The following is a 14,930-nucleotide window of genomic DNA, read 5'->3' as shown; positions in this document are numbered from 1 at the left end:
TTCTGCGTTTGAGGGTTATCGATTTTGATCACATATGAGATTTTGGCTCTGCGAACAACCAACAACCACTCAAAGGAAATCTTAAACCTTGGACGTACATCCTGGGCAGAAAATAATGATTCTGAAATATTCGCTTCCATGGTGTCAAGGATGAAAGTTTTTTTTTTCGTCAGAAGCATTGGCGAAAAAAAAGTTTTTCCATTAACATAATCAACGATACACTCGAAGATCACCTGGTCCACCGAAACGGTGATTCTTTCATAATTTTTAATTTGAAGAACTTCTGAGCCATTCGACACAAGAATGAATGGCTTTAAGTTTATCGTTGAGGGTTGCTCATGAAAAAAAATCTCGCGTGACACCAGAATCGATGACTCATGGTCGGTAAACTTGTCCCGGTCGAGTGAGAATACCCCATATCGCGTTATGCCGAGTACGTCGCTTACCGCTGACTTGACCTGGATGCCCATTTCGAGGCGGAAATGTCGGATTTAAATTAGCGAGCCGGCTATTCCAGCGAAATAGCTTCTTAATTTTTTTCTTTAGTTTCTTCTTCCGTGGTGAAAGGTTGTCGAACGAAAGTTGAAATCTGCAATTAAGACTTTGTCCTCGTGGAGTATTGCGATACTGAAATTTTGTTTATAAATTAGTCCCTGTGACTAGGTGCGATCGAACTACACGCCAGTGAATACAGGTACAGATATGAAAGTAACTTTTCAAATTGTTCATCTGTGAAGACAGAAACAACTTCTTATCTGACACGAGTCACTCGTGCACCTACTTATACCCCGTTCGTTATTCAACCAGCTGCAAAAAATGCATGACTCCGCAATGTTTGCGATGCACATCGTGGTTTATTCTCGAGATTATGATGTACCGAATCGATCATACCGTGTCAAGGTTTTCAGTTGACTCGATGTCGCCGTCATCGATTGCAGATGGAACATTTGCAAGCGTTGAGGTAACAATGAACCAGAACAAAGCTATTCGAGGTCAGAAAATGACGTAAAGACCTCAGTGCTGTCTTTGTGTCGCGGTGCGTATCCGCCTTCTTTCATAATTCAGATGTACTGGAAATTTTCGATGCGATGATCAGCGAGTGGTCTACTCAATTTCGAAAAACTAGTTCCGAATGACTGACTTATCGTGATACGTCCTTATTTTTGACGCGGTGGTATTTTTAAGGCTGTAGATTGAATAACGATCAATAAACAGAATTTAAGGTAAATAATAACAATGCGTTACTTTTAGGTCGTGTAATAAACCCTGCTGCCGAGGTAAGCGAGGTAATATTAATTTCCTTGTGTCGGTGAAACGAGAAGATGGCTCCGCTACCCCTGTTAGATGAGATTTTGGTGAGCTTCACCGAGCGAAGCCTCTTAGCAGTAGGGGATCGAGAAAAACGGGAGTTTACTAGAAGAGCAGGAAAGTACTAAACGGCTTTTGCTCTCGGATCAAAGGGCATTGCGGATAGGCACAGATTCGCGTTACTTTGATAGTCAGTGTTGAGCATAGATGATATCTGAAACTCCGGCGTTAACTGTCTTCAGGCGTTCAGGGGTGAATTCAGCTCGAAAGTTGACAGGGCCATGAATATTGCCGGGATATTGAATACGTTACAAAATCGTACCCGTCGTGGTTCGGCAAAATTTATTTCTGTAATTTGTGAGCATTTACGTTACATTCGCGTGATTCTCGGTGGAACGTTGGGGGGGGAAAAAGTGGAGTGACGCCGATTAATGAATTCGCGAAACGGAGAAATTATTCATAGGGGGTGCGAGAAAGTGGAAGACAGCGGATGGAATCGAACCGCGGAATTTACATGAGAAGGAGAAGAGGAAGGTTTTCGAACGCGGAATTCGGGTCGATCTCCGGATTCGAATTGCCCAGAATAATTGGTTTTCCAAATTCTTCATCTCCGAGATGCCATAAGTTTTATATATTTTATGAACGATGGTATTCATAGGACACCCGTCGGCGTCGGCTGATCGAGAGCACCGCTACACGCAGTCTCCGCTCGTTCTATAAGTAATTTACATGAACAGAGCCGAGTCGAAAAGCATATTCTAGGAATTCGATTCCTGAGCATTCAAAAAAAGATAAGATAAACGGAAGATATACGAGACTGGGGAAGGTACACCGCAAATTATTATTTATAATATTTCGGAATTTACCGGTGAATTGGAATATATTTCGTTTTCAACGTCAGTAGTAAAGTTCCGAACTTCGCGAAGGAACATTCCTGCTTCAACGAAACGGTGTGCCAGGCACGCGAGAATCAAACTTCCATCTTTGTAGCATTTCAAGAGATGTTTTTCCACGTTTTCTAATCGTTGAGGCCAAGGTTGGTCGAGTAAAAAAATCGTCAGAGAGTTGGCGCAATTTTTTATCACGCGGAATCCTTTGTTGTAACGATCATCTCAAATAGAATCGAGTGCAGACGACCGTTCGCGTCGTTGTCAGAATTGAGTTTCAAGGCAGAAAGTATACATTCACGATTGAGAGGAAACGCGTCTGTTGATACCTTCGCAGCGCACACAAGTTTTCCTTGGAAAGCTCGATCCGTTCTCGTCGCAGCCCTTCTCCCCTTTTCTTGAATTTTTTTTTATTTTCTCGTAACCACCCCCGATAAGTATGTGGAAAAATTTTGGAATAGCTATCGCGCCTCGAATTTTGTAAGAGCTGGTATGCCCGTACACGCACGAATGGTATCACGAACAACCAATGGCACGCCCTGCTTCACGCCCTTACACGACCTCTGAAACTAGTATTTTGTCGTCACGCCTGTGGTGAACTTTCGACGTCACTTATGGATTCCCGTTTACATTAATAATGCCAGAATGTATACCCTGAGTAAACTTTGACCATGTATTTTAAACTGAAATCACATCGATACGTACGAAATTAAACTAATGGAATTTGAGTTCTTTTTTTTTTCAATTCTGGAAAAAAAAACTGAAAGTTGCTTCGCCAAAGTTCGAGCGATTCATACGACACGCGTGTGGCCTGAAGAATATTGAATCGTATCCGGGCTTCTGGTATCGCTGTATCTAATTACTTTCGTTAAACTTTTACTCACGTTTTTAACTGACGATGAGCGGGGTTTCCGAGCTGCTACGTATAATAGAAGCTTTCTTTCTTGGCACGCTAACATTAAACACAATCTCGCTCAATTTACGTACCGCAAACGAGCGATCTACACAACGCACGTAATAATACCGCACCAAATATTATTATCGGCGCACATTACATTCGACGTACATTTTCACTCATGGGTGTGCACGTGTACTCTATATTTATGGTGAAATATTCATTAAAAGCATCTAGCTTCGTGGCACGTGTTTATTCAGGTGATGCAACCACGGATTAACAGGGCTGATGGAGTAATCCGATTTTGTGACGATACATCCGTTATCATAGTTCTATCAAAGAAACTTATGAATTATCCGCAAGTTAATCGCAGGTCTTCGCTACCCCTTGGTAGTACAAATTGTTATTCATTCAGCATGCTAGAATACGACGTCTGACGGACGAGCAGTAGGCATATTCCCCTACCACCGCCGATCGTTCTTGTTCCGATCGGGTCACAATCAGGCCGATTCTTTTTCGCTACTACCTTGGAAAAGAGTGAGCCCTGGATCAGGGGTACCTGTAACGATTTCAATGTCATTAGCTTCAGCAGGTTTCATTACCAGGTAACCCCTAGATTCGATCTGACACACCCGGAAAATATTCTTACACCGTTAGCTTGATCGCGTCGTTATTTCTATTCAAACGCTATTCTCGAGTCAGCTTGGGCCTAACATGTAATGAGCGGTTTCACGAATTCCAGGTGTGGAGCACAGCGCGACGCGTCGGAATGGATCTCATTCTTATAACGAATGATACGAAAATAAAGGCTGATCGTAGAGTTGGAAAATGTGTCATCGGTACCACGAATCTGAAAACACCTGATTCTTGTGCGATTTTTGCGTCACGTTCACTGCCAGTGGGAACCATCAGGGCGGAATCATAATCTTCGACACGTACGCACGACGTGTAAACTCACCGGAACGTTCGGTTGTCAAAATAACTGGAGTAGGATAAATAAATTGTAAGTGCTCGATTAAAAACAGGACGTGCTATTTTGAAGCGCACCGTTCAACAACAGCTCGTGAACTGTCTATTTGTGAAATAAAATTAGAGTACGTGATTTGTATGCTGATACAAAGGGTTACGAGCTGACACGCCTCGCCTCGCGGACATGCATTATGAAAAAGGGGTAGGAAAAAAACCCCTATACGTTCTAATCTTTCTCATTAGAAATTCCAAAACTGATAATCGTGTTCCACAGTCTTTAATTGTAGCGGGTTGATGCGCGCAACTGGATATACAGCGCGAGTCTTTCTACGAGAATAGTTCTCCCTACCCCATTTGAATACCTTGACACTGACCATTATCATCTGGCGAAGGTTAACGCCTCGGCATTGTTCAAATTTTTTCACATCCCAAGGGATTTGCATAAAAATGGCGTACCCTTAGGAGGGGAAGAATGAGATATTTTCACCCGATGATGATAGTTTTTCTATTTTTTTTTTTTGTTGCTTTCCTGTAACAGCATTGCAAAATAAAAAAAAGTTTCTAGCATGCTCGAACCATAGATAGTTCAATACATCTATGCTCAAACTCTTGTTTCTCCTCAGATGTTGAGGGGAATTCTTTTTTTTTTTTTGTTCATTTTTACTCGCCAAACAATCGCTGGTGTTTAAGTTATTTCGGCGAGGTGTAACATTTTTCATTTTAACGTGCAAACAAAAGCGAAGGACGTGCGGTGCGACGAGTGGTGCGACGAATGACGAACCTCGGAGATTTGTTCGGCGTCTCGGGGAACGCTGTTAGTGCGCGTGGCCGCGCAAGGTGCCAAAGGTTGGCTTGCTCCACCGCCACCGTCCCGAGTTTGACTCCGACGTTCCCCAGCACCAGCCACATGGTCGCTCTGCTCTGCCGTCTTCTCCCTTGTTGTTGTTGTCGTTGTTATTGTTGTCATTGCTACCGCAATGACCTCTGAATTTCCAACCGCTTGCGTTTCTCGCCCTTCATTCCGATCGTCCAAATCGTAATTGGAAAATCGAACTTTCACTTTGTTAACAAATGTGTTTGTCAACTGGTGAATAATTGTACAAAAATTATGACAAAGTGTATTTTTTTCATCCCTTACAAACTGTACTCGAAAAAGGGGAAGTTGTTCGAACTGTTTGTTTGATACATTTAGTTGATCGTATCTTTGAATCCCTTTTGTTTTCCGTACAGAAGCAGACCTCGAGTTCCAATTTTTGTTTTCTTACACGATATTCGTCGGTGTGTAGTGTCGCAGGTACAAAATTGAACTTTGGCATTTAGATCCGGAGCTCAATATAACATATTGTGGTGGTTTGTTGCATCGAAAAGTTCTGAGCGCATGTCGTGACGCATCGTGACTATCCTACGTTATACTAGTTCATGAAAAGATTATACAGGTACGAGAGTTGGACACGTCACGACGAAAGTTACATCGTTCAAGTCCGTATGAGAGAGACTCGTGAAATGAATCTGGCTCATCTATTGAATGGGTTCGGAGGAACACGTGTAAGAAAATATTTATGAGACACTGTACGATGTGGGTTACTTTTGAATCGGAGCGTTTATCCGCGTTCGACTGACTGGACAACGATAGTTTGAATAATAAACGAATATCGGCCATTGTGTTGTAACTGCAGTGTATCGGGGAAAAGTGAATATCGACGAAGTGTGAAGGTGAAGAAGGTAATTGATATCGAAGACGTCGAATTCGCGTTTTACAACAGGTTTCGATTGAAACTTCGTACTACTTTATTTAAACAGCTGAACTAACCGAGGACACCAGCCGTTTGCCTACATCATAATTATTCCAATAATATCGCGTAATCAACGATCGTAATACCAAATAGTAGTCAGTCGTGCATTTTTCACGTCTTCTCGCGTGAACGAAACCTTCATCGAAGAATTTATGTACGCGGTGTACAAGGTTCGGCAATCGCGTATTTGGTCGTAGCGCTCTTTCTCGGGGTAATAAAAACGTCTGCGAAAATGGATGAAAAACGATAAAAGAATAGATGTTGAGATTCCCCGCGAACCAGACGCAATTACTCTCCGGTATATGATTATAGGTATAGGTTGCTCACGGAACGAAAACGGCATTGCGTGTTTGAAAACCTCTTATTGTCAGATATACCTATGAAAGATGTCTTGTAAACCAGATTTATCGCGGCATTTTTTAATTTCGATCATTAAAATTTTGCGATATACTCATCGGACTTCGAAAGTCTATTACGAGGAAAGACTTTGATAAACTTATCCCCGTAAATTCGAAAGACGAATGGGTTTGAATTTTATAAGGAATTTTCACCTATCGTACCGATACGTACTCCAGTTTAAATAGGCTTTGGAATGTGTGACTCTCCATCACGGTACAATAATTCGTGGTTCAGTTCTCATAGGAAATCGTTGAAAAGGTATTCATTTTTCATCGTTAGGACGAGCGACGTTACTTCACGTCATCCGGCGTGGACAGGGCGATTATTAATTCGCCGAAATGATTATACTGTTCAAAGGTACCTCATTACTAGGGTGGGTTGAGAAACATTTTTTTTTTTATTTTCTTAGCGTGGAGGCAGGATTTTCACCTGATGAAAAAAGAAACTTTTTCGAATGTGGAAAAAATTTTTTACTTGATATTTTGAGGTAGCCCACTCGTTTTTTAAATAAATAATTAATCAAGTGGGGTACTTCCAGCAAAAACAATTTTTCCACCTTATGATTACTCGATCGATTGCATAAGTAGATGATTTTGGCATTCAGATTTGGATTTTCAAGCTGAACATACGTGAGATTCCTCTTAAAGAACCAAAAAAAAATTCTATTTTTGAGGAAAAAATAAATCATTGTTTTAATTGAGTTTAATATGCTTTTCTAACGTATTTTGATCTCAGGAATCCGAATCTGGGAGAAAAATTGATCTATCTCTAAAATTGACCGAGTTATCGCCAATTTTCAGCTTTTTGGGGTCAAAAATAAAAAATTGATTTTTCAGTCTATTTTAATATAATTTGAGCTCAGGAATCCGAATCTGGAAGAAAAATTGATCTATCTTGAAAAATTATCGAGTTATCCCCATTTTTTCGCATTTTTTGGCATAAATTTGAGGATATCTCGAAGGAAAAAAATCGTAGCTCAATTTGGACGACGGATTCGTGTTCCTGAGGTCAAAATACATTAGAAAAGTGCCATACGATCAATTTTAAAAAATAAAAATTTTTGGCCAAAATTTGAGATTTTTCCAAGGGGTACCCCTTACGATTTTTTCAAATTTTGGCCAAAAATTTTTATTTTTTAAAATTGATCGTATGGCACTTTTCTTATGTATTTTGACCTCAGGAACACGAATCCGTCGTCCAAATTGAGCTACGATTTTTTCCCTTCGAGATATCCTCAAATTTATGCCAAAAAATGCGAAAAAATGGGGATAACTCGGTCATTTTTGCAGATAGATCAATTTTTCTTCCAGATTCGGTTTTCTTACATCAAAATACATAAGAATAGCATATAAAATAAAATATTTATTTTTGGCCCCAAAAAGCTGAAAATTGGCGATAACTCGGTCAATTTTAGAGATAGATCAATTTTTCTTCCAGATTCGGATTCCTGAGATCAAAATACGTTAGAAAAGCATATTAAATCCAATTAAAACAATGATTTATTTTTTGCTAAAAAATAGAATTTTTTTTTGGTTCTTTAAGAGGAATCTCACGTATGATCAGCTTGAAAATCCAAATCTGAATGCCAAAATCATCTACTCATGCAATCGATCGAGTAATCATCAATTATTCGCTGTTGGAGCAGAAAAATTATAAGACACATCGAGTGGTTTTAGTCGTAGACCCACTTTGCTTCGTCGCATCTATGCATGGAGCGAAATATTCGAATTTCTCAATTCTCCAGCAAACCCGAGCTTAGCTGGAGTCAGCGTAGCCAGCAGCGTAGCGCTTTGTTGTGAGACGTCACCTTCGGGGCTGAGCAGAGGTGACGCCCCACAACAAACCCGCGCGCCCGCGTCTGCCTGAGTCCAGCAAAGCTCGGACCCCCTCGTAGCCCGAGAAATTCGAATATTTTGACTCATGCACGTCTATAAATAGTGAAATTTTCGCCGATCTGTCGACTCTTGTATCTAGACTGATCCTCTAGAAACCTCGTCCAATGACGATTCCCAATTCCGATTCATTGGGTAGACGCTTTCGTGAATGAATCGAAAGATGTGACTGAAATGCGTCTCATTTGCCATCGCATCAAAACAGCTTCAAACTCGGATTAATATACGAAAAAATCTATTAACAATTACTCGCTCGATTGGGTTCACTCATGAATATTGCGTGGCAGAAATACGCAATGATTATTTATTCACCGAAAGTTGTGTAACTTTAGCACCGTACACTTGACGCCGTAAGTTACCAGTGATTCGAATCAAAATACACAATTCATGAGATATTGAACTTCACATATCATAAAATTCTTGAGATATGCTTAAGGCGAATCTATCTGAGCGACAGGGATGCTTTTTTTTTTTTGCTCGTTTTTTGCAGTGTCTTTGCCGTGCAGGGATTGCATCGAATTATTTGAGGCTCGCGTCTGAATGTTACTTGAAGTATCTGGAAACACGCTCTGGAGGCACCAAAGACGAATAAATAACCGAATGGTTTTTGCGACCAAATGTCATTCGCACAATCGAGTCGACACCGACCTGGCAGAGCGCGTCCACTTTTTTACACGGTATCATTGTCACGAAGTGCATACTCGAAAAAATCAGAGCGTGATTCTCGTCACTAAAAGAAACAACCCACTCAGGCCAAAGCCCCGAATGATCAGGTAGCCGAGACGCGATCTTATTTCCAACAAGCAACTTGCACGAAGTATCGCTCGTCGATTTTGACGATCGTCTAACGTGTTGTAGACGAATCAAACTTTGCGATGTGAGGTAACTTTTATGGGTGGAATTACATATTGACGAGATGAAATCTGTTATCAAAGGGCGCCATAATTCTTTCGTTTTCTGTTCATTACCGGAAATCCGTGAAAGTCAGAGTGGTGGTCTCGATCGCAAAAATATTTGTTTATCTCCGCATTTTTCAAATCTACACAAATAATGTTTTAAAAAACCACGTATCAGGAGACTTCGTGCAGATTATTTCATCCATGACATGCATATCCAATCCCCAATGGTCGGTCAGTAGTTTACTTTTCACTTTGAAAACCTCCTAAATAATGTAGGTATCGATTTTTTTTTCATATTTCAATTCTGTCACGTTTTTGTGTCGCGTGCAGATGCGAATGAGCCGACGATATCATTTTTGTTGATCTTAGGTAAATGTGTTTATCGTGTACGGAGGACAGAGTTGAAAAAATAAATAAATACCACGTACATACGTAGGCAATCAAAAATCAATTCGAAATGAAAACGAAATAGAGTAGAAATGTCAAAAATTGATTCTACATATTTTCAAACGCACGTCAAACGAACGTGTCATTGATATGTCATTGACGCAGTTTCTGTGGCAAGGTAAATATGCAGGTGGTACGGGAGGGTGGAAGATCCGGCCCCGTAGACGTCGTGCTTGGCGAGTGAATTATAAAAAGGCAACGCGATGTAACGGTGATTAGCCATTTCAAATATTCCACCTTCGCAAGTATTTTGAGCATGGGGCTCGAAGCACCTTCTAACATTCATTAGCTTAGCCTCCTGGAGTATCGTAGTAAATTATCACGAGAAACTCCAGTGCGAAATATCTCTCCTAAGAGTACACAGAGCCAAACCACCACCTACTTTTCCTTCAAAGTGACTCATTAACCCCGACTAATTGCAGTGTACCTCTTAATTAGGAGCACCAACCTCTCCCGGGGCAGTCAGCCAAGACAAGATCGATTCCCTTATTATACTCTATGTTTTATGAAGATCCCTCTTCCCCACTTATACGTAGGTACCTGCCTGCTCACTTCTTCTCCCTTTTCAATCCCCCGGACGCATAGCAGACGATGTGAAATCCGCCCCTTTTCCACATTGATTGAATTTTACCCTGACGTTTGCAGTAGGTATAGATGTGTCGTCCAGATACACAAGTTTCTTGCTTCGCAGACTACATTTCTTTTTATAGGCGCGAAGATCTAGACACACGATACACGTTCGAACGTTACACACACCTATTCATACTTCTCCAACCCCTTTTGATATGTTGTTTTATTTTTATTTTATTTCTTTCATTCTCCTCACCCTCGTTTGTTCTTCTCCCTTGGTCGCGCGGTGTCCCATCACCCTACGTTCTCCTCATACATACGTACAGCTTTGCGCAGCGATATACAGTATTACATCTACCCATACAGCAACAGAAACGGGAAGCACTCGGACCTGGAGGAACAATGCAAATGCTCTTCTTGAACTTCTTTCTTTTATTCCTCCAATTTTATTCTTTTTTTTTTTCTATATGCTTTTCACATTTATACTTCTTAATTTCGCTCCGTCTTCCAACCACGGGGTACGTACAATGGAAAACGTACGGTTAAGTATTCACGCATTGTTTCCCGGAACGAATTTCCGGGGGTTTCAGGGAAGTTTTTTAAGAATATTAATCAACCGGTAGCTAACACAAATTCCTAGCAGAACATCAGGTCCTTTATGAGATGGTAATAATTTTGAATCAAGATCAAACAGGAGAAAACTTTCTGTCGTAAATTTTCATCATCTTTCACTTTTGCTAAATATGTTTGCGGAGCATTTTATGGAAAATCATGTTTTCGATTTCGAACCAATTCACACGGATCCGTTGTAAATGACAATTTCAAGACGAAAATGGGCGTAACGGGATCTGATTTATTCAGTTTATTCCTTCTACTTAATAATTTCGTGGCTTGGGAAACTTTTTTCCACCCCTATTCTGCCCAGAATTTTTCCGGATAGCTTCAGCCCTTTTAGAAAGCTGTATTTGTAAGACACCGAACAACAAGATATCCCTCAGAATCTTTCGTGAAATCCCATTTCCGTTCGAATTTAAAAAGACGCAACCGTTTTTAGACAACCGATGAAAAATTTCTTTTCTTAAAAAAGTAATCCTCGAAAGTTGTTTCGGAAAAATTATTGCCTCGTACAATGATCGAAAACTCTGTTAACGTCCACTCGGACCACCCCGCATATTAGAATCCCAGGGTGTTTGTACGTATCACCTATACTCAGTATTTACACACCTGGATTTTGATATTTGAAAGTTAGAAAGGCAACATTAAATCCAGAAGTACTTGCATGTTGTTACAATTAAACAATTTCAAGGGTATAAACATTCGCTCGAATTATATGATAATGTGCATTTATTACGTTCGACCAAATTAGGGGTCATTTGGATTGTGGGTTTCTCCGAATGTTCGCTTATATTTCACTCCAATTACACGGAATCCAGGTCATGGTGGAATGGTAAGAATGGCCTAACTTATTTACCACGAAATTTCGCTAACTCTTCTAGATTGACCCAGCAAGAATATAAATTAATTCTAGAGGCGTGAACTGGGGTGCGTTTTCCTGCTTAGTTAGTCAACAACGATCTTAAAAATTTATGTACGAGAAATAGTGCAATTATTAATCATAACGAGTTTTAATAGAAAAATAGTACGGATATCAATAGTTACGATACATCAGCAAGTAAATTCTAGGACTTGATTATCATCAGGATATTCACCCGTTTCCCCAGGTATTCGATACACGTATAAAAAAAATCGCCTGAAACTCTATAGACGTGATGCAGCGTTCACTCCACGTGATTTTGTTTTTGTCACTGAACTGTATTGACGAAAATAGAACAAAATCAAAATCTTAAACCAAAAAAAAAGAAGAACTTGAGAAGAAGAAACAACGAATTGAAAAAAAACGGAAGCGCGAGTGATCGGAGACAGCTGGTGCAGTGTGTGAGAAATAGAAGAAGACTTGAATTTGGCAAAGAACGTTGGACTATAGGTAGATGCAGTTCCAAGGGTTGTTGGCTGAATGCGAGTCGCGCACTGTTGCGCAGCCAATGCAAAGCGGTTGCTGACGGGTTTTTGGAATTGGTAAGAACATCCAATATGTTTGTAAAATATACATGATAATCTACTGATTGCATGGGATTGCACTGTACTATGCCATTTTAATCTTTAATGACTTTTTACACCATGAGTATTTCTCGCAAATAGTTTACTGAAGAAACAACAGCAACAGCAACAGCATTTTTTTCTATGTCACTATTTAGAAATGGAGAAAACCAAACCAGAGCAATTAATCAAAAGTCATCTTGTAAAGAAAACCTTTCGTAATATTTATGCGAAAAGGAAAAAACATATACTCATCTTAACAGTAACCTATCTGCTCCGCGGAAAGGATATGGCAATAGTTTCCTTCCGCTGAGAATCATGTAGATAGTATAGATGGAAATTCGAAAAGCGCAGTTTTTCAAAACTTCCAATAACGATCCTGCAAATACATCCCATCGTCGACTCGTTACGTCGGCGATTTCGTTTTCCTCGACATGAATTTTATCTCTTCCGGGTCATCCTGGACCGCAAAAGATCATCCGTTCATTTCTCTCACTATTTCTTGGTCCATTATCGCGACGATAAATATAGTTTTTTTATTCCGGAAAAGTTGGATTCACCTCGGGGACATAAATCCCGGGAATTGAAGCTCAAATCCGATAAGATCGATGGTCGGAGACCTGAGAGATGATGACCGCTGCTAGTCCTTATTATAACGAACGGGCTCGTTTCAGTAGTAAGCTCCGCGGTGTGGCTCATCCGTCGTACCCGCGCCCGTGCGAAATCCACACTCATGTCCGCGTGAAGTATGTATAGCAGATGAAAGGGAAACTGCGGCTTCTACACCTAAAGATTTCGTCTTTACGAGTGTGAAATGGTTTTCATTTTAAATCTTTGACGCAACTAATCTTAAATTCCAACTACCTGGTGAGCGTGATAATGCCAACCAACGGCAAGACAATTATCTTCACGGTTTCACCGATCTCTGACAACCAGAATTTCATCTTTATTTACTCATTTTGTTTTTTCTTTCTTCATGCCATCGGATCTAAATTGACGAAGGAACGTAATAAAACCATGTAACGTGATTATATTGAGGTGGAAATAAAGGAGATGAGAAAGAAATCTGGGCCTCGATCGGTAAGAAATTCGTATAGCGAAGTTATAGGCACAATCCCGGAGCTGATCTCAGAGCTTCGTCTTTAGACTATCCGGAGGATACTCGTGGTTCATCTTTCCATTTTATTCCCTCTCCTATCGCTGGTCGCTATCTGACTTAGCGTTGAGGACGCTTGTTATCGAAGCGGAAGATTAATTTCTGTCGAAGAGCATCAACGGAAACGATGTCTCGGGGCTTGATCCGCGCTCCGATTAATTATCGGCCTTACTCCTGTGACATTAATAGCATAGTGCGTCGTCTAATGCGAAATTCGAACTCATCCAATGTCCCTTCTCCGCCGTTACAATCGCTGAACAAACTCAATATAATGATCTTATTGGATATTATTGTCGTGTTTGATTTTGTCTTTTACCTTCAATAGCTGTTTTCATACCCGCAAAAATGCTGTACCAGTATCGCAGCTTTTTTCAGAAAAATCGTATCAACGTTTGATGACAGATGCGATTCGAAATTCTCAAATAGACGCCAGCGGATATAAGCGAATCGCTTGAAACTACATGTGAATGATGATAGTTTTTTAAATTCATTGATCATTCACAAATTTTCCGAACAAATTTCGCAACTGTTATTGATTTACCGGGCAGACCTATCAAACACGGATTCACAGCTCTCCCGAGAATCACGCAGCTGAAGGAATATGCAAATATACATATAATTTCAGCTCGCGCGACATCCAGGAAAATCTCTTGGGGCTCGTGATAGGAAATGAATAGGTATTCAATAGAAGATCTATAAATTCTTTTTTTATATCGATTTATAAATAACGGCGTGTACTCCATAAAACAGGGGACAAACGATCGACGCGATCACCGAAATTACGTTGACATCCGCCCACGCGTTTATAAACGTACCGCGGGTAATTGCCCCTGTAAAAAACGTCGCGATTCGCGTAATTCGTCGGTCTAAAAATATAACGTATAGATTTGAGAATCGAATGTTCGCAATCCCACCCGTTTCTCGATCGAAGAATCTAAATGTTTTTTTATTCTTCGTAGAGACTGGCACGTTCGATAATCATATTGGCGAACATTCGCGTATACTAGCATTCCACGATATCACCGTATACGTCGAGCACGCAAATATAAAAGGAAAAAGTCACTACCTCTCCATTCGTATGTATAACCGTCGGCTTTGACGTCACCGCTGCGCCCCAGTAGTTACGTCATAACGAGCGAACAGGCGCCGATCGAGCGTTTCGACGCGGCCGTTGACGTCATGATTTGTCCCGACTGGGGCTCAACTGGTACGTAATTTAACCCCAGCTCATCCTGTGCGGAAAGAATTTGTCGATTTCCACTAAGACGGAGCGATAGCTCCCAATGGATTATCGGATTGAGGAGATACCGGAGCTATGCGTTCTATTGGAATCACGAGCGTTTCGAGGAACTTTTGAAATTCAATTTCTTGCAACGGTCGTGAACTTCTAATTTCCAGTGAACGCTGAACGCGTGAAAGTTCAGTCGCAGCTTCGAGGAATGATTCTTCAGCTCGGACTCTCTGAAACTATGTGAAAAAATGTAGCTGAAAAATTCTGATTTAATTTGCATCCAAATTAATATTTTTTTACGGTAGAAACAGATATTTATTATTCGAACATCATCAAGGGTTGAAAACCAGTAGGGCGTAATCCGTAGAGATGCACTTATCTCATTCT

General features: G+C 40.5%; 1 protein-coding gene across 16 annotated transcripts in view; it reads left to right on the top strand.

The window, feature by feature from the left end:
• LOC105693588 (potassium voltage-gated channel subfamily KQT member 1-like) overlaps positions 1-14,930 on the top strand; it is a 96,140-nt gene that overhangs the window by 31,330 nt on the left and 49,880 nt on the right. The window contains exons 1-2 of one of the 16 annotated variants that reach the window (XM_048654654.1): positions 4,780-5,781; positions 11,824-12,135. The exons of 7 other annotated variants lie outside the window; for them this stretch is intronic. In XM_048654654.1, the coding sequence (XP_048510611.1) occupies positions 12,074-12,135 (62 nt within the window). In that variant the 5' untranslated portion in view covers positions 4,780-5,781; positions 11,824-12,073. Of the gene's footprint in view, positions 1-4,777; positions 5,823-11,587; positions 12,136-14,930 lie in introns of those variants that run through there. 8 more of the 16 variants (XM_048654648.1, XM_048654652.1, XM_048654651.1 and 5 more) reach the window with 8 other exon arrangements.

Source organism: Athalia rosae, chromosome 4 (assembly GCF_917208135.1).
Source record: "Athalia rosae chromosome 4, iyAthRosa1.1, whole genome shotgun sequence".
Lineage (NCBI taxonomy): Eukaryota > Metazoa > Arthropoda > Insecta > Hymenoptera > Athaliidae > Athalia > Athalia rosae.
The sequence above is the reverse complement of the archived record's forward strand: the minus strand, read 5'-3'. Positions and strand labels throughout refer to the sequence as shown.